The sequence below is a fragment of the Schistocerca gregaria genome, chromosome 6 (assembly GCF_023897955.1).
Source record: "Schistocerca gregaria isolate iqSchGreg1 chromosome 6, iqSchGreg1.2, whole genome shotgun sequence".
NCBI lineage: Eukaryota > Metazoa > Arthropoda > Insecta > Orthoptera > Acrididae > Schistocerca > Schistocerca gregaria.
Genome location: NC_064925.1, coordinates 127,568,603 through 127,587,182, shown reverse-complemented (window position 1 = coordinate 127,587,182; position 18,580 = coordinate 127,568,603). Strand labels below are relative to the sequence as shown.

Below are 18,580 nucleotides of genomic sequence, written 5' to 3'. Positions count from 1 at the left end.
ATTAAAACTGTGTGCCGGACCGAGAGTCGAACTCAGGACCCTTGCCTTTCGCCGGCAAGTGCTCTATCATTTGAGCTACCCAAGCGCAACTCGCTCCCCGTCCTCACAGCTTTACTTCTGCCACTATCTCGTCTCCTACCTTCCAGACTTCACAGAAGCTCTCCTGCGAACCTTACAGAACTAGCACTCCTGGAAGAAAGGATTTTGCGGAGACATGGCTTACACACAAACTGGAGGTTGGATTGTCAAGATAGGGTGGTACGACTTCACTTAAAGTTGATTTTTCGATCGACAAAGTTTTTTTCCCTTGAACCTTTTGGTCTTTACTGACAACAAAGAAAACAAAGTGATCCTTCGTAAAAAAAGAAAAAAATTATTGGAGACCACTGCCCTATGCTGTTCACGATAGAGAGGATGCTGATGCGAGGGACGCTTTGCAGGAGGAGGAACTGGAGACGGAGTTCGCAATGAGGCAGGCGGCGGTGGAAAAGAAGCGGCTGGAAGACGCCGAGCGTCACGTGTCTCTGCGCGACCTGTTCGCCACCAAGGCCAACCGCCGCGCCTTCGCCATCGGGATGGTGGTGTGCGCCAACCAGCAGCTGAGCGGCATCATCGCGGTGGTGTCGTACGCCGAGGGCATCTTCTCGGCGGCGGGCGGCGCCATCGACCCCGCGCTCAGCGCCGTCGTGGTGGGCGCCTCTCTGCTGGGCGGCGTCGCCGTCTCGACGCTGCTGACGGACCGCGCGGGCCGCCGCGCGCTGCTGTTGCTTAGCAACGCGGGCATCGCCGTCTCGACGGCGGCGCTGGGCGCCCACTTCTACGTGACGCGCGCCGGCGGCTGGTCGCCCGGCTGGCTGCCCATCGCCTCCCTGTGCGTCTTCGTCGTGACCGTCTCGCTGGGCGTCTACCCGGTGCCCTACGTCGTGCTCGCCGAGATCTTCTCGCCGCGCATCCGCGAACTGGCCACCTCGCTCGGGCTGACGCTGCTGTGGGGCGTGTGCTTCCTGGTCGCCAAGCTGTACCCGTCCGTGGCCGCTGCCTGGGGCGACCACGTCTGCTACTGGTTCTTCTGCGCGAGCTGCGTCGCCTGCGGGCTCTTCATCGCGCTGGTGATGCCCGAAACCAAGGGCCGCTCGCTCGAGGACATCCAGAACGACCTCGCGGCCGGCAGGCTCTGCGGCAGGAGGGCCAAGACCGAGGAGGCCATCTTCAGCTCGTCCAGATGGCTCACGCTCAGCGGCCAGAACCTCAGCGTCAACAACCAGAAGAAAGAGATCGTCTGGTGACCGTCTCCACCCGTAAGGGGCGTGCCATGACCTCGCGCCACTGGATCCGAATCTTGATCCGTCCATGTGATTTGGAAAGGCTCTACTATTTGTTATGTTGTACCTTTCACTTCGAAGACGGAGTTGATGCAGCTCTCCAAGCTAGTCTATCGTGTGTAAGTCTTTCAGTCTCCACACGACAGCAATCTGCGCCGAATGAGGTTCAATTGGTTCAAATGGATCTCAGCACTATGGGATCTAACATCTGAGGCCATCAGTCCCCTAGAACGTAGAACTACTTAAACCTAACTAACCTAAGGTCATCTCACACATTCATGCCCGAGGCAGGATTCGAACTTGCGAGTGTAGTGCTCAGTTGCAGAGGTTTACTCGATTGTTTCCCACTACAATGTTCGCCCTTAAAGTATCCCTCCACAGCCAAATTAATATTCGTTGATGTCTCATGATGCGCCCTTTAGTCCATCATTGTTAAACTGTTATTTGGAAAAGTACTACTGTTTATGATGGTGCAGTATCCAGTTCGACATTACGTCAATCCTGCTCTCCACACTAATTTATCTCCAGCTAACCAGCTAACACTTACAACATTCTTTACGTTTGCAAATGTTTTATTATATCCAAACTCCACTCTCCCTTCCCCTGCCACTCCTAAGAAAGTCTTGCATAAGCCTTTACAGTCTCTTTCCATATTGTACCATAAACTCACTACTCTCTCATCCAGACAGAGCTTAATCTATTACCCGATGTACCCATCCCAGCCTCGTCATTCTTCTCCAACGTCACAGTCTCTTCTTGGGTGTTCTGTTAAAATGTTCAAATGTGTGTGTAATCTTATGGGACTTAACTGCTAAGGCCATCAGTCCCTAAGCTTACACACTACTTATACCTAAATTATCCTAAGGACAAACACACACACCCATGCCCGAGGGCGGACTCGAACCTCCGCCGGGATCAGCCGCACTGTCCAGGACTGCAGCTGCTTTGACCGCTCGGCTACTCCCGCACGGCGGGTGTTTCGTTTATCGTCCATATTTCAGTTCCATGTTCTGCAGTTAACACTACAATATACTACAATTTATATTTGATGTGGTATAACCGCATATAAAACAAAACAAAACAAAAATAAAAAATCTCAAACAAATTGGGAGGCAAGTACACGAAACGTAGTGTAGAGTGATTGTATGCGTCAGAAAAACCAGCGAAAAGCTGTAGAAGGCCTGAATAATAAAGATGTAGACAGAGAGAACTATTTTCTTGGACTCAGTGACAGCTTGGTCGCTTTTTTTCAAAATCATTTCCATGATGTTTTGTGACAATGGCTAGGTAAAATATTCCTACTTAATTATTTCCTCTTTTAACTACGTTATTGAACCTAAAACATCAGTGATGCAGTTAATGAAGATACCGGATAACTCCCCTATCCTACATTATCGCGGTTTGAAAAGTATTGCTGATTTCTTGTGGAGTCTTCATGTACAATTTCGGACATAGGAGATACTATCGCTCTTACGATAACGTCATCTGGTCTTCAGAAAAATATGTTAACTGGCATTACACGGAAAGCATGAACTTATTTCTGAAGCGCTCAAAGAAATAAATACTATGATTCATATGTTCATTTCTTAGCACAACCCTGAACAACTACACTTTGATCCAGTAACGTTTACTATCCTCGTCCACAATATCATTATCCATGATTTATTCTGAATCGTGAATTACTTAAGACTCAGACATCTTCAATAAAATTAGGTCAGTTCGATGACTCCAACGATAAACTTTACCGAGAACAAGGACCTCCCGCGAGTTCCTCGATGCATCAACTGAAGATTCCAGTTTCTGATGCAAATGTTACGGGCAATATGGATTTTTACGTAAAACCTTTCTTTCTTTTCTTTTCTTTCCAACCTCCAACCATTTTGTCTCAGAGAAGCACCTGCAACCTACGTCCTCAATAATTTGCTGGACGTATTCCAATCGCCGGCCGTTGTCGCCGAGCGGTTCTAGGGTCTTCAGTCTGGAACCGCGATGCTGCTACGGTCGCAACTTCGAATCCTGCCTCGGCCTGTCCTTTGGTTAATTAGGTTTAATAAGTTCTAAGTCTAGGCGACTGATGACCTATGTTAAGTCCCATAGTGCTTACAGACATTTGAACCAATTTTGTATTCCAATCTCTGCCCTCCTCTACAGTTTTAAACCTCTACAGTTCCACGAAGTACCATGGAAGTCATTCCCTAATGTCTTAAAAGATGTGCTCTCATCCTGTTACATTTGCACTGAGCCAAATAACCTAATGAGCAGTAACCTCTCGATGAATTTTTTTGTGTTATAGCAGATTTACTCAGATTTCAAATGATCCTGTGAAACATGTGGCGATGTAAAACATTTATGATACTCCACACATCACATGGCCTCGTTCTTCTACTCTGTAAAGAGCTCTCAGATCACGTATCATTGAGGGTGCTAACTTTCAGATTTCATATCTGAATTTGACTGAAAATACGCAGAGTTTTAATCTGCAGCCAACGTTACCATGCAATACTCTAATAGCATCTGGCAGTTATAGTCAGTGGTATGCAAATTTATGTGTGACTGAATAATTTTTGTATCAAAATCAAAATAATACAAGTAGATATAAAAAAATTTGTCTTGTTGTGAATTTTAGTATACAGTAAACCCTGGCAGGTAATCAACCTTCTTCCCCACATAATGCAATGGTCAATCTGCTTCGACGGATGCACACAGTTGTTAGTTCAACATGTACGGTAAGGTAAGCCAGAAGAGGTCGTAAAAATACATGCACACACAGAAAGAAAGAAAGAAAGAAACACACACACACACACGCACGCACACACACACGCACACACACACACACACACACACACACACACACACACACACACACACACACCACTTTTGACAATTATGGTGACCACATCCGGCAAGTCATTTCATGCTTCAGCCCTGTATTAACGAAAGGAAGAGAAGAATTTAGCGTGGTATGGATGCCTGATTCGCAGAGGTGTGCGAATGGTAAGTACTGCAGTCAGAATTTGACGCTGATTTTCAAGATACACGCGGTAAATAAGCTAATGTGTTTGGATACTGGAGAGGAAAGCTCTAGCCAGACGTGTAGTATGTTCTCGACACCAAGTGGATCCTACGACTCGGCGGTAGCTTGTTGTAAGGAATGGGCATCTGATGTTACATTCATACCACATAGCCATTTCGCTTATCTAACTCGCTCTTCAATCACAGTCAAATTAACCGACACTAATCTGTTTCAGTAAAAATACACAACAAAAACACCTGATTTGCTTTCGACTAGGCTTATAAGAAACACTGAATACACACCTCTCTCGTAAAATTAGAGCATCGTAGATCACCAAGAGTCAAGCTAAAAAGTAACTGCTCACCTCCAAAGAGATTATAAACATTGCAATGTCGTACTCATAATTATTTGAAATTCTTGCACCAGCTGCCCCTACTGATAACTTTTTAAGGCTCCACTGTTAAAACTTGGTCACTGAGAACCAGTTTAGGTGAATCTAGAATGAAAGTGAATAAATTAAAGGCGTTTTATTTTTTGAACCCATGTCTACGTGCTGTTATTTTGACAGATAAGGACGAAACTGTAGATTCAGCGAAGAATGTGTTCGAAAATTACATCAGCGGTGATAGTGCAGCAGTCGGCTGGCTTACTTGAGTTACACTGAAGAGCCAAAGAAACTGGAACACCTGCCCAATATCGTGTAGAGCCCACGCGAGCACTCAGAAGTGCTGCAACACGACGTGGCATGGACTCGGCTCACGTCTAAATTAGTGTTGGAGGGAACTGACACCATGACCCTGCAGGGCTGTCCATAAATCTGTAAGAGTACGAAAGGGTTGGGGATATCTGGGATGCCTTGCAACGTGCTGTTTTGAAGAGATCTCCAATAATATTCATGTCTGGGGCTGTTGGTGGCCAACGGAAGTGTTTAAACTCAGAAGAGTGTTCCTGGACCCACTCTGTAGCAATTCCGGACATGTGGGGTATCGCATTGTCATGCTGGAATTGCCCAGTTCCGTCGGAATGCACAATGGACATGAATGGATGCAGCTTATCAGAAACGATGCTTGCGTACGTACCACCTATCAGAGCTCTATCTAGACTCATAAGGGGACCCATATCACTTCAACTACACACGCCCGACACCATTACAGACCTTGAACAACCACCTGCTAACATACAGGGTCCGTGGATTCATGAGGTTGTCTCCATACCCGTATGCGTATATCCACTCCACACAATCGGATACGAGACTCTCCCGACCGGGAAACGTGTTTCCAGTCATAAAAAGATCAATTTTGGAATTGATAGGCCCAGGCGAGGCGTAAAGCTTTGTGCCGTGCAGTCATTAAGGATACACGAGTGGGTCTTCGGCTCCAAAAGCCCATATCGATGGCGTTTGCCTGAATGGTTCGCACGCTGACACTTGTTGATGGTCCAGCATTGAAATCTGCAACACGTTTCGGAAGGGTTGCACTCATGTCACGTTCGTTGGTCCTGTTCTTGCAGGATCTTTTTCCAGCCGCAACGATGTCGGAGATTTGATGTTTTGCCGAATTTCTGATATTCACGGTACACTCGTGAAATGGTCGTACGGGAAAATCCCCACTTCATCGCTACCTCGGAGATACCGTGTCCCATCGCTCGTGCGCCGACTATAACACCACGTTCAAACCGACTTAAATCTTGATAAACTGTCATCGTAACAGCAGTAACCGATCTAACAAGACATTTGTTTTCTTACATAGGCGTTACCGACGGAAGAGCAGCGCCGTATTCCGCCTGTTTACATATCTCTATATTTCAATACGCACGCCCATACCAGTTTCTTCGGCGCTTCAGTGTATTTGTCACGTTATGATGTAAGAGTTCAGGTGTCAAAAAAGACATTTGAAACAAATTCTCACAATCACTGGAGATAGCGTTCGTGCAACCGCATATTGGTGCTACAGCATACAAAGATAATGTTGGACCTTCGGTATGGATACGTTCATCCCTCTCTAAAAACGACAACATCTAGAGTTTCAAATTTTTCTATTTCATATCTTGACACTAGTTACACTGCTAAGATATAGAAAGAGGAGTGAACAGACTTATCGAAAAATTAGGTTTAACATGGAAAAAACAGCATCAGAAGAATTTAGCTTCTAGGTGATGATTTATTGCGGTCAATAACACGGTCATGATAGTTCTTTCTGAATATCAACATAGACATACCGCTGTTCTCAAAAACGAAATTACTGCAGCCTTTTTTCTCCAGGAACTTGTAACACAAGCTATATTCAAAATGTAGGGCTATGACGAGACAAATACGTATATGATTCATCACTGATAAAGCTACACACATCAAAAAAAGTTTTGCATCACCTCTGTCCCCAGAACTACTGAAGATAGATGTTATCTGTGGAAATTGTACCACAGACATTGTCCCTGTGAGTGATCAGAGATGTCACTAAACCCGCACAAAGATGTAAACAACCATGCACCAGCAGCGCCTTTTAGACAGAGGAGGTCCTGCAGCCGATCACTTCCAACCATTCTACCAGAAGGAGGTACACGGCAGTGTTGTTTGTAGTTCAAGCGTGCCTAGACGGTCAGGGCCGAGGTTCGATTTCGTCCGCATTGTTACTCTACGGCAGGAAAGTCTCTCAACATGGGAAGTGTTCAGGCTTCTCGGAGTGAACCAAAGCGATGTTGTTCCGACATGGAGGAGATACAGAGAGACAGGAACTGTCGATGACATGGGCTGCTAGTGCAATGGATGACCGCTACCAGAAGATTATGGCTCGGATGCACCCTAACAGCAACGCCACCATGTTGAATAATACTGTTCGTGCAGCTAGAGGACGTCTTGTTACGAGTCAAACTGTGCGGAATAGTGTGCATGATGCGCAACTCCACTCCCGACGTCCATGGCGAGGTCCTTCTTTGCAACCATGACACCAGGCAGTGTGGTACACATGGATGCAAAAACATGTCGAATGGATCGCTTAGGATTTGCATCACGTTATCTTCACCGATGAGTGTCGCATATGCCTTCAACCAGACAATCGTCTTAGGCGTGTTTGGAGGCTACCCGGTCAGGCTGAACGCCGTAGACACACTACAGTGGGTGCAGCAAGGTGGAGGTTCACTGCTTTTTTGGGGTGGCATTATGCGGGACCGACGTACACCGCTGGTGGTCTTGGAAGGCGCCGTAAGAGCTGTATGATGCATGAATGCCATCCTCCGACCGGTAGTGCAACTATATCGGCAGCGTATTGGCGAGGCATTCGTCTTCATGGACGACAATTCGCGTCCCCATCGTGCACATCTTGTGAGTGACTTCTTTCAGGATCAAGACATCGCTCGACTAGAGTGGCCAGCACGGCCGAATCGCCGTTGAGGAGTGGGACAATCTGGAGCAACAGAGCCTTGATGAACTTGTGGATAGTGTGAATCGATGCGACTTGCTACTAGGTATTAAATATACCGGTGTGTACATCAATCTGGGCCACCACCCCTGAAGGTCTCGCTGTATGGTGGTACAGCAGGCAATGTGTGGTTTTTATGAGCAGTGAAAAGGGCAGAAATGATGTTCATGTTGATATCTGTTCCAAGTTTCTGTACAGATTCCGGAACTCTCGGAACCGAGGTGATGGACAACCTTTTTTTATGTGTGTATCTGCTATCGCATAATCGTCGTAACGACACTCTAATCTGTGAGACTTAAGATGGTCAACCTACTTTTGCACACTGGGTGGTTCATTAGCGTCTTTGTGGTGGACTTAATTGTACTAATACTGACTTGAGACGCTACTTAACGGAACAAGAATAAAATGAACAGATAAATTGAAAGTATTTCATGTGGATGGCTAACCATTGTATAAAACAAGTGTAGAACTATCCACTCACAGCCCGCTTTATCATCTCCTGAACTCTGTAGTTATGAGGCGCGGCACCATAGAAAATTTGAAATAGGTTCTGTACTGAAGTCTTTTTCATTATGGTGGTGGACAGGTTTCCAGCCGAGACGATGGTTGACATTGTTTTACTATATAAAACACCTGTAGCTAAAATATATTGTACCCAAAGTGGTATTCCTCACGCATCACGTACATTATCTGATCGTAAGTATATGGACACCTAGTTGTAGATATAGAAAGGCCTGATAAAATCGGGTTGTTACTGTCCACAAACATTTGCCTCACTGATGCTGCTGTATGATAAGGAAAAATGCAATTATGATACAATCATCATCTCCGAGCTGTTCCTCTATTGTAAGCAGCACAAAGTGCTGTAAAATGTTTCCATATGCTGCCACATTTAGCGTTTTCTCAACGGCAGTATGGGTACACCACACCCTAACGTTGGAAGACCCCCAAAAATAATAACACCTCTTCGTATTGCAGCTGTCACTACACATGATGACAGGCATTCTCCAAACACAAATTGTTCCATCGGACTGACACGATGCACAGCGTGATTCAACACTCGAAAGCACTCTTTTCCACTCATCCATTGTGTAGTGCCGTTACTCGTTTAAGCGCCGCTTGGCAGTGAATAGGGAAATGTATGAGCAGCTGGTCGACCACGGTATCCCAGCCATCATAACTCCCTTCGCATAGTCATTTGTGCCAGCTCGACTACTGGCTGCACTCTGGAAGTCAAAAGTGATTCCTCCCGCTCATTTCACGCTATTTTTTTTCCAATCACATTTCGCAATGCCCGAAGGTTCCTGTCCGTCAGAAAATGAGGACTGTTTAGTCTCGGTTTAGCTGTGTGCTTCATGTTTTCATTTCAGAATCACGTCACTAACAGTGAACTTGGAATGCTTTTCAGCGGTTGAGATGTCCCTGATGGATTTGTTTCTCAGGTGACGCCCAATGACTACTCAACATTCGAAGTCTCACAACTCTTCCGACCGACCGCATTCTCTGTGACTGCTTCCCTATTGATAAAGCTCCTCGTCCCCTTTTATAGTGGTGGGTCTGCCTCTCGTCACGTCGAGCGGTCAATTCCTAACTACGTAGGAGTGTCCGCCAACTTTTGAGCAGATGGCTTATATGTGGATCATCCCACCAGACGACGAAGCTGTTTGTCGAAGGACACTGTTCTAACCTCAATCTGGTGAGAATCAGTTCCTTGCTTCGATGTGGCTGGAATGTGGTTCCGCTGTCTCTGGATGGGAATTTAAATGGCCGCAGTTTGTGTACCACTTTGAACCATTCGTCTTCCCATCGACGCCTTATTTTTCTGTCCGACGACGACAGCTGCGGAAGGCTGGAGCGGTACAGGGGACACTGTTGACTGCGCGTGTACGGTAAGTCTTTCTTCTGCAATCTTATTTGCTTTCTGTAGGAATGAAGTGGTACACACTCATTAGAGTACGGACTGATTTGCGCCATTGTTTCTACGTCGAGGAATTTTATCGTTAGTTCACGTGCTAAGCGCTGATCTACTGAATAAAACTTAAATCTAAGCAGTTATGTGACTGCGTAGAGATCCGGATATTACGAAATGCAAAATAATGTAGAACCAAAGGCGTAGATACTGAATGGCAGCTTCTTCTGATTAGCCGTGTAACATCACAAATTACATCGTCAGTGCACACGTGACATAACTACACCGACTGGGGCCTGGGTAGCAGGATAACTTCACTAATTACTCCACACGCCCCGCCTGAGCAAAGGCTCCCGTCTCCTCCTTCTCTTTCTCCACCTGAACTCCTCTGATTCTCGAGTTTCTGTCCAAGGACCTCAGCCTGATCTATTGCCATTCTCTTTTTAAACTTTACTACTTTTTCCGTTTTCCAAGTACTGATGGCGAGAAAAATATGACAGAAGTTTTAAGATGGTGGATACATGGTGGATATATTCCTGACACAGGGATTTGCATATGGGAGATCTGGATACGGCCACCGGTGGATGCATTTAACATTAATTTCGATATTTCCCTGTATTTCAGCACCTGCGCCGCCACCTAATTATTTTTCACTAGCGGCGGTGCGTCCTATGCCAGGGTTTAGTGACCCAGACACTTTACGTTTGTCATTTGCGGGCTATCTAAGAATTAATATAATCGATCCAAAGCCCCTTATACTCCTTCATCCGGTGTTAATGATTTGACACTAAGCAATAGTACGAAGCGTGTTTTTTTTTAAGTAAGTACCGTTTTGTCACACCACGGCTGCAGCGCTGAGGTCGGCGTTTTGCGCATTCGCACTGGGTACCTACATCTGTTGTCTACGCACTGACGCCATTACAGTCTGATCCTTCCTTGTTTGCGTTGTGGACTGAGTGTTTAACATGCCTCCGATAATCGTGAGTCCCGCCGACTGTGAAGTTAGGGCTGTTAGAAGATTTCTTAGTGCTAAAGGCCTAAAAGCGATCGATATTCATCGTGAGATCTGTGCAGTTTATGGAGAAAACATTATGAGTGATGGAACGGTAAGAAATTGGGTGAAAGCATTTAAAGATGGCCTCACAAATGTGCACGATGAACAACGGAGTGGGCGTCCTTCGGTCGTTAATGAAAGTTCGGTGCAGGAAGTGAACAATAAGGTGAGAGAAAACAGACGATTTACGATTTCCTCCTTGCGGGATGACTTTCCTAATGTTTCTCGTAGTGTTTTGCATGGTATTGTGACCGAGCCCTTGAACTATCGACAATTGTGTGAACGTTGGGTGCCGAAAATGTTGACGGATGTGCACAAAACCAAACGTTTAGACAGTGCACTGAGATTCCATGAGCGGTACCGCAACGACGATGATGATTTCTTAAGCCAAATTGTTATGGGCGATGAAACATGGATGGCCTACGTCACACCAGAATCAAAGCAACAGCCCATGGAATGGTGGCATTCAGATTCACCCAGAAAATTGAGGTTTAAGCAAACAATTTCTGCCCGGGAAATCATGTGCACAGTTTTTTGGGACAGAAAAGGAGTATTGCTTGTGGAATTTCTGCCTCGTAATGAGACAATCAGTGCAACCGCTTACTGTAAGACATTGCACAATCTGTGCCGTTCAATTCAGAACGAACGACATGGCAAGTTGAGCAAGGGCATCGTTTTGCTGCAAGACAATGCCCGTCTGCATGTGGCGAATCAGACTAAAGATCGTCCTCCGAAACTCTAGATCATACTCCGTACAGCTCTGATCTTGCGTCCAGTGACTACCATGTGTTCCTGCACTTGAAGAAACACATGGGCGGTCAGTGTCTTCAAGACGATGACGAAGTCAAAACAGTGGTAATGCAGTGGCTAACAAGTTAGGCAAAAGACATCTATGAGGAGGGTATTCAAAAACTGGTACAACATTATAACAAGTGCCTCAATATTGACGGAAATTATGTAGAAAAGCAGATTAAGGTACAGGCTTTCATGTAAAAATAAAATTATTAAGATATCTTAATACATCTTTTTTTTTTACTTTCAAAACGGTACTTACTTAAAAACACGCCTCGTAATTTACAAAATTACGAAGAGGTAAAGGCAACGATATCACACGTCATTTGACTTCCCCTGAGGGATGGAATTTCTTTTCCTTTTTATATGTACCTAATGTACAAGTCACCTGCGACGTGCAGGGGCTATATCTCATTTAGTAAGGTATTTTACAGACATTAGTTCATTGACAGACCTATAGTAACGCGCTGATACCCTACCAAGCGATTTGTAATTTCCTGACTTTTTATGACTGTACGGCCTCCGCCGTACCGAATTAGATTTAATTGTCTCAGCAGAGATGCACTGTCAAATACATACATGTTTTTTACTCCTTATGTATGTTCTTAACCGGCTAGGCATCAAAATAATTTCGGTTATTCACGAATTTCAAGTTCTTTCTAATTTACTAATATGCTGATACTGCGAACTGCTCAACCCAAGCGGGGACTGCAGCTGCTATTTATACAGGGGGCATGCATGTCTAATGTACCGTTAAATGATGATGGCATCATCTTCGGTAAAATATTCTGTCGGTAAAACAGTCCCTCGTTCCGATCTCCAGGCGAGGATTATTCAGGACATCACTAGGTAAAATTAAACTGATCTCCTAAGGGTCGGAGTGTCAAATTTTGGATTCATACTCAGGCTGGTAAGCTAGAGAATTTAAACAAGGATGTGGATATGTTGAAGTTAGACATAGTGGACCATGAGAAGTGGTGGCAGGAATAACAGGGCATCTGGTCAGGTGTGTACATGGCTATAAATATCAAATCAATTAGGCTAATGCAGGTTTAGGTCTAATAATGATTCAGAAAATAGAAAGCGGATAATCTTTTATAACGAACACAGAGAACGCACTATTGTAGCAAAGATAGACACAAAACCAATACCAATCACAATGGCAGAAGTTTAAATACCAACCATAATTTATTGCTTATGAACTGTGGATCATAACTGAAGAAATTTCAAAAAGGTAAGAAATTAAAGAGAAGGGGCCTGGATTAATTGGAAGAAGCAGAGGTTACTCAGAGTTTCATAGCCAGCACTGCACAAAGATTACCTGAAACAAGAGACAGGAACACAAGACGAATGTGCAGCACTGAGAGCTAAGATAGTGAAGTCAATGGATGATCATTTCAGGATGGACATCCTTGGATAACGCACGAGGTAGCGAATATAACTGATGTAAGGAGAATAGATACAAACACAGCAAATGAAGGATGCAAAAGGATGTTCAAACCTATACAAAAGTAGACTTACATGAAATGAAAAATGGCAAAACAGAAATGGCAAGACGAGAAATATAAGGCTGTAGATGCGTGTAGATGCATGCATGACTAGAGAAAATATAGATGCCGCCTATAAGAGAATTAGGGAAACCTTTGGAGAGGAGAGGAACGGCCATATCAATATCAAGAGCGCATCTGACAAACCAGTAACACGCAAAGAAAGGAAACTGAAATGTGGAAGGGGTGTATATAAGCATAAATGTGTTATGCAAGAGAAAATAAGTTTGAAAGTAATATTACAGCTTTTATTTACATTAGAGTATCGACTAACTGGGATATTGTAAAACTCCGATCTCTGTTCTTCGTTTCGGTTCTTGTCTTTTCATTGGGTTCTCATTTTCCCCTTATACAGTATTTTCTTTTCTTCTGTCCATGATCCAGATTTATTGTTTCTTCTGCTATGGAACCCTTCCAAACTTACATTTTATTCTTTAAAAAAGTTTCTTTCTATCATTCCCGATTCTTTCATGTTGTTTGTTTCTATTCATTTCCATTCTTCTGTAATCCATACTATTGTCGATATCTTCTTCCAGTAATACAATAAACGTTTGTTTCGTTAGCATGTTCTTGAGGATTCTCTACAGGTGCCAAAACACAATTAATCTTTGCATAGCCACTACTTCTGATTTTTCTCTATATTTTTGTAGATCTCCTCATTACTTCTCATTTCCCAACCATCTGTATTTTGTATTGCATGCGTTATTTTTTTCTAATGATCCCTCTTTCAACCAACACTGTTCTATCGAAGTTACAGTTCACTATTAGGCATTCACATCCATATAAACGTTCCGGTCGTACAACTATGTTCAAGTTTTGTTTTCCTATATAGGTATTTCTTGTTGAAAATATTCTTTGTCAAAAAACACGCTCATTCCTTTTTTTTATTGCCTACATTTATTGCAAACTTTTCTAGTCCATTCTGTCGTTGCATGATTTCTGCAATGTACTTAAATTTACTTACTTCCTATATTTTATCTATTAGTGACCCTGTGAATTTTGGTGCATTTTTAAATATTATCAATGAATTTTTTAGAGCTGTAATTTTCAGACCAGTTATATTTCCTATTTTTTCGAGAATTTTTGAATTTTAGCTTGCAACTCCGAATCATTACATTTTTTCTAGAACACAGTTAAACTGTAAAGGTAATAAACAACCCCCTTGTCTAACACCAGTTTTTATTTCAAATGTCTGACTTACTTTTCTCATTAATTTAACTTTACACATCGTATTTGCTATAATTATCACGAATTATATTCGCAAATTTTGCTTTAACACCAAGTCCTCTAATGATTTGATATATAGTTTCTCTGTTTACCGAATTATTGCTTTCTTGAAGTCAGTAAATGATACTATTGTAGATTTGATAGTTAACATTCTGTGGCGTGTCATTGATTTCAAGTTAAAAATATATTCTATCCACAATCTTCCCTTTCGAATACCATCCTGATATTATCCCAATTGTTTGTATGAAATATCTACAACTCTGTCTAGGAGAAGTTTTTACAATATTTTGTATGTCACTGGCAGAAATGATTCCTCTGTAACAGCTGACATTTTGTTGTCTCCCTTTTTATGTAGTGGGTGGATTAATTTACTATTATTTTTATTACTGTTATTATTATTACTTTTCCTTTCAAACCCCTAATGTAGAGCGGACGTTTGAATAATAACCCATTGAAGAGTGAGGAAGTTACCACTCAACTGTCAGGAGAATTTGTGGGGAAAGTGGGATTCCCAAATGGGAATAAATAAATGCGATCGGATATCCCTTTACCTCGCAGTCAAGGTAGACTTCCCGGGGGCTATGTGTCCCAGATAAGAAATATAATGTGTAAGCGATATTGTTGGTGTGTAAACAGATTAATGTCGATGATTTTCTTTATGTATGCACTGTGCCTAAGCGGATAAAAAATGTAGTGTTTAAGTGATTTTGTTGGTGTTGAAAGATTACCATCAAATCTCCTTGCCTAGGGACGCAAAATGAAAGCTGATGTCGTCAAGCCCTGAATGAAAATTGCGCAACCGATAACTGGGGAGGGGAGCTTGAGAGCGCTACCTAGAGAGCGTGCCCTTTCTGAACGATACTAGGCAAGGGGCTGGAGGGCTCACACGCTGATGTGTGGGTCCCTGCATTCTGTATCTTTTATTTTAAATCAATTCCTTTAACTTGACTCCTAGTTATTTTTAGGGCATGTTAAAGACTGATGGCAACTGATTACCCATTTATTTTAAACATTATTACTCAACTTTACAGCGATTGCAGCAATTGTTCCAGTTTACAGATATTACAATTTAACAACTTACAGCTCGGGTATATTTTATACTAATCTGCACGCACATTTCTATGGGCAGGACGGAATTGCGTTGGCCAAATGTACACCACCAAAGTCTTCCAATATTTTACAATGGACATCCACTATGTGAGGAGGACAACAGGCAAACTGGGGACCAGACACATTAACACAGGGGGGTCAAATTTCCGAAATTAAACGAGACCATTCCTTTCCTTACAAAATCCGAAGCTGGAAATAAAAGAATTACGGCAAATATCCAAATACGTCTCTCCCACGTGTGAACATCGAGACAGACCCACCGAGGGCATGTCTGCTCACTTACCCGTCTTGTGTAACACTCCCAGAATATCGCAGGCACCCGGAGATGTTCCTGGGCACCGGTGGAGGGATGGTCGAACCACTTGGCAGTGACCAAACTCTCCACCCCAAATCTAGTGACACTGGAACGTCTCTGACTTTGACCTGCCGGTGCTGTCTCTCTGATCCCCCACCCAGGAGTAAGGTTGGCACTACTATACTACAGAACTACTTCCCAACTAAGATTTGGCCACGCTTTATGGAAAGGTGTGAGGAGGATTAGGAAAATTCATGTGCAGATTCACATTCACGTACAAGAAATGCGTAATACACGACACATGTAAATATGTGTTATGAAGCCTGACACATTTCTTTCTACGCTTCCACATTGGTTCTGTTGCACCCGCGGCCGGCCACGTCGTGCAATAAAATTGCCGTTTGTCTTTTCCGGTGCGAGCGAGCAGTGAAACCTGCTGCTTATGGAGCGTTTCAGCGTGCATACAGAGTAAAGTCGAAGATTTTCTCGATGCATGCCCTGTGCCTAAGCGGATGGTCGGTGTCACATTATAGATGGCAAACAAAGTAGCTAAAGACGATTCGCGAGGTATAATGCTGCGATAAGTATTCTACAGAGCACTCAAAACTGTTGCGGCCTAACGGAAAGCGCCGGCACGAACATGACGATCGCAAGTGCAGAGAAGACGGGTAAGACGACGTCAGCCAATAGCTCGGTTACTAGGACCGCACCAGGAGAGGAGCGACCTCTAGAAGAAGAGAATGTAAGTGCGCTCCTGCCAGCCTCGGCCGTACGGTACTAGACCGCCACGAGGATAAACCACTACGATAACAGCTATTAGTGATCCGTATCCATTGCCTGTATGAACGTATATACAGAGAAAGACACTGACAGTGTGCCTCTCGCGACACGTTCTTGTGAATACGAAGTTAAGTATCGCCAGTCTTCTTTATGGTAACAAAAACTATTAATGTGATTTGCTTGAATTGTTGTATAGCTTTCTGCAAAAGCAGCATCCTTTAGGCACCCTATAAGCGACGAGTGGGCAGGGCCTCACACAGCCCTAGTCAATAAAGGCCCCTGGACCATAAGACAATCCCTCAGAATTATTTGAAATTCTGGAGAAAGCCATCCATGATAGAACTGTGCCATCTGGTGGGTAAGATATGTAAAACAGACTAAATATCTTCAGACTTCAAGAAAAAAGTAACAACGCATATACGAAGGATGGCAGATGCTGACAGGAGGGAATATTACCGAGCTGCCAGTTTCATAGCTCGTGGCTCCAAAACAAGCGAATTATTTACAGAAGAACGGAAAATCTAGTAGATGTGGATCTCGTACATTGTTATCTTATCGATGGTTACTCAGTACTTTTCTCATGGTTACCATTCCATTGACAGTTCCTACCAGAGAACCGCATGAGCGACTAATACGCATTCTTTCGCCAACGCGGAGATCACCATGATACTTTCTGTACTACAAACCACATGTCGTTCAGATAATTATGTGTGTTCAATGTGTGGCGTCAATTGCCATCTGCGTTCTCAGTCCTTCGATCGTTGCTGATTCTTCAGCTTTTTAGTGGTAGTTTGCCATCATAAGAGTAAAAGGTGCTTCCACACTTTGTACGCTCCTCCACTCTCTCTGAAATGTCTTCTGACAAAACGAGAGGGACTCCTTATTCCGGTATCTTCGGGTACCATTGCTGATGTTCTTATTCAGTATTTAAGTAGTGGATGGGTTCCAACAGCAAACATTTTTGATTACTAATTATAAACGATACCCTTACTCCACGGGTTATTGTTATTTTTGCAGTTTTACACCACTTGCGGTCCACCCCGATAGCTGAGTGGTCAGTGTGGTGGACTGCCGTTCTGCGGACCCGGGTTCGATTCCCGCCTGGGTTGGGGATTTTTTTCCGCACGGGAATTGGGTGTTGTGCTGTCTTCATCATCATTTCACTCCCCTCCGGCGCGCAGGTCTCCCAATGTGGCGTCGAATGTACACCACTGGCCATTGAAATTGCTACACCAAGAAGAAATGCAGATGATAAACGGGTATTCATTGGACAAATATATTACACTACAACTGACATGTGATTACATTTTCACGCAGTTTGGGTGCATAGATCCTGAGAAATCAGTACCCACAATAACCACCTCTGGCGTAATAACAGCCTTGATACGCATGGGCATTGAGTCAAACACAGCTTGAATGGCGTGTACAGCTACAGCTGCCCATGCAGCTTCAACACGACACCACAGTTCATCAAGAGTAGTGACTGGCGTATTGTGACGAGCCAGTTTCTCGGCCACCATTGACCAGACGTTTTCAGTTGGTGAGACATCTGGAGAATGTCCTGGCCAGGGCAGCAGTCAAACATTTTCTGGATCCACCTGCCACATGCGGTCGTGCTTTATCCTACTGAAATGTAGGGTTTCGCAGGGATCGAAGGAAGGGTAGAGCCACAGGTCGTAACACATCTGAAATGTAACGTAAACTGTTCAAAGTGCCGTCAATGCGTACATTCGTACACCCAGATTCGTCGTTGTGTACACCATCGCAGGCGCTCCTGTCTGTGATGCAGCGTCAAAGGTAACACCTGCCATGGTCTCCGAGCTGATAGTCCATGCTGCTGCAAACGTCGTCGAACTGTTCGTGCTGATGATTGTTGTGTTACAAACGTCCCCATCTGTTGACTCGGGGATCGAGACGTGGCTGCACGATCCGTTACAGCCATGCGGATAAAATGCCTGTCATCTCGACTCCTCGTGATACGAGGTCGTTGGAATCCAGCACTGCGTTCCGTATTACCCTCCTGGACCCACCGATTCCATGTTTTGCTAACAGTCATTGGATATCGACCAACGCGAGAAGCAATGTCGCGATACGATAACCCGCAATCGCGACAGGCTA

The 18,580-nt window shown here is 44.1% G+C and overlaps 2 protein-coding genes across 2 annotated transcripts in view; one reads left to right on the top strand and one right to left on the bottom strand.

Annotated features, from left to right (window-relative positions):
• Positions 1–3,498, top strand: part of LOC126278130 (facilitated trehalose transporter Tret1-like) — a 29,705-nt gene extending 26,207 nt beyond the window's left edge. Inside the window, exon 5 of the mRNA XM_049978018.1 lies at positions 441–3,498. Coding sequence (XP_049833975.1) covers positions 441–1,286 — 846 coding nt within the window. The 3' untranslated portion in view covers positions 1,287–3,498. The remainder of the gene's footprint in view (positions 1–440) is intronic.
• The window catches only part of LOC126278767 (uncharacterized), a 779,239-nt gene that overhangs the window by 705,114 nt on the left and 55,545 nt on the right, over positions 1–18,580 (bottom strand). The gene's annotated exons all lie outside the window — the stretch shown is intronic.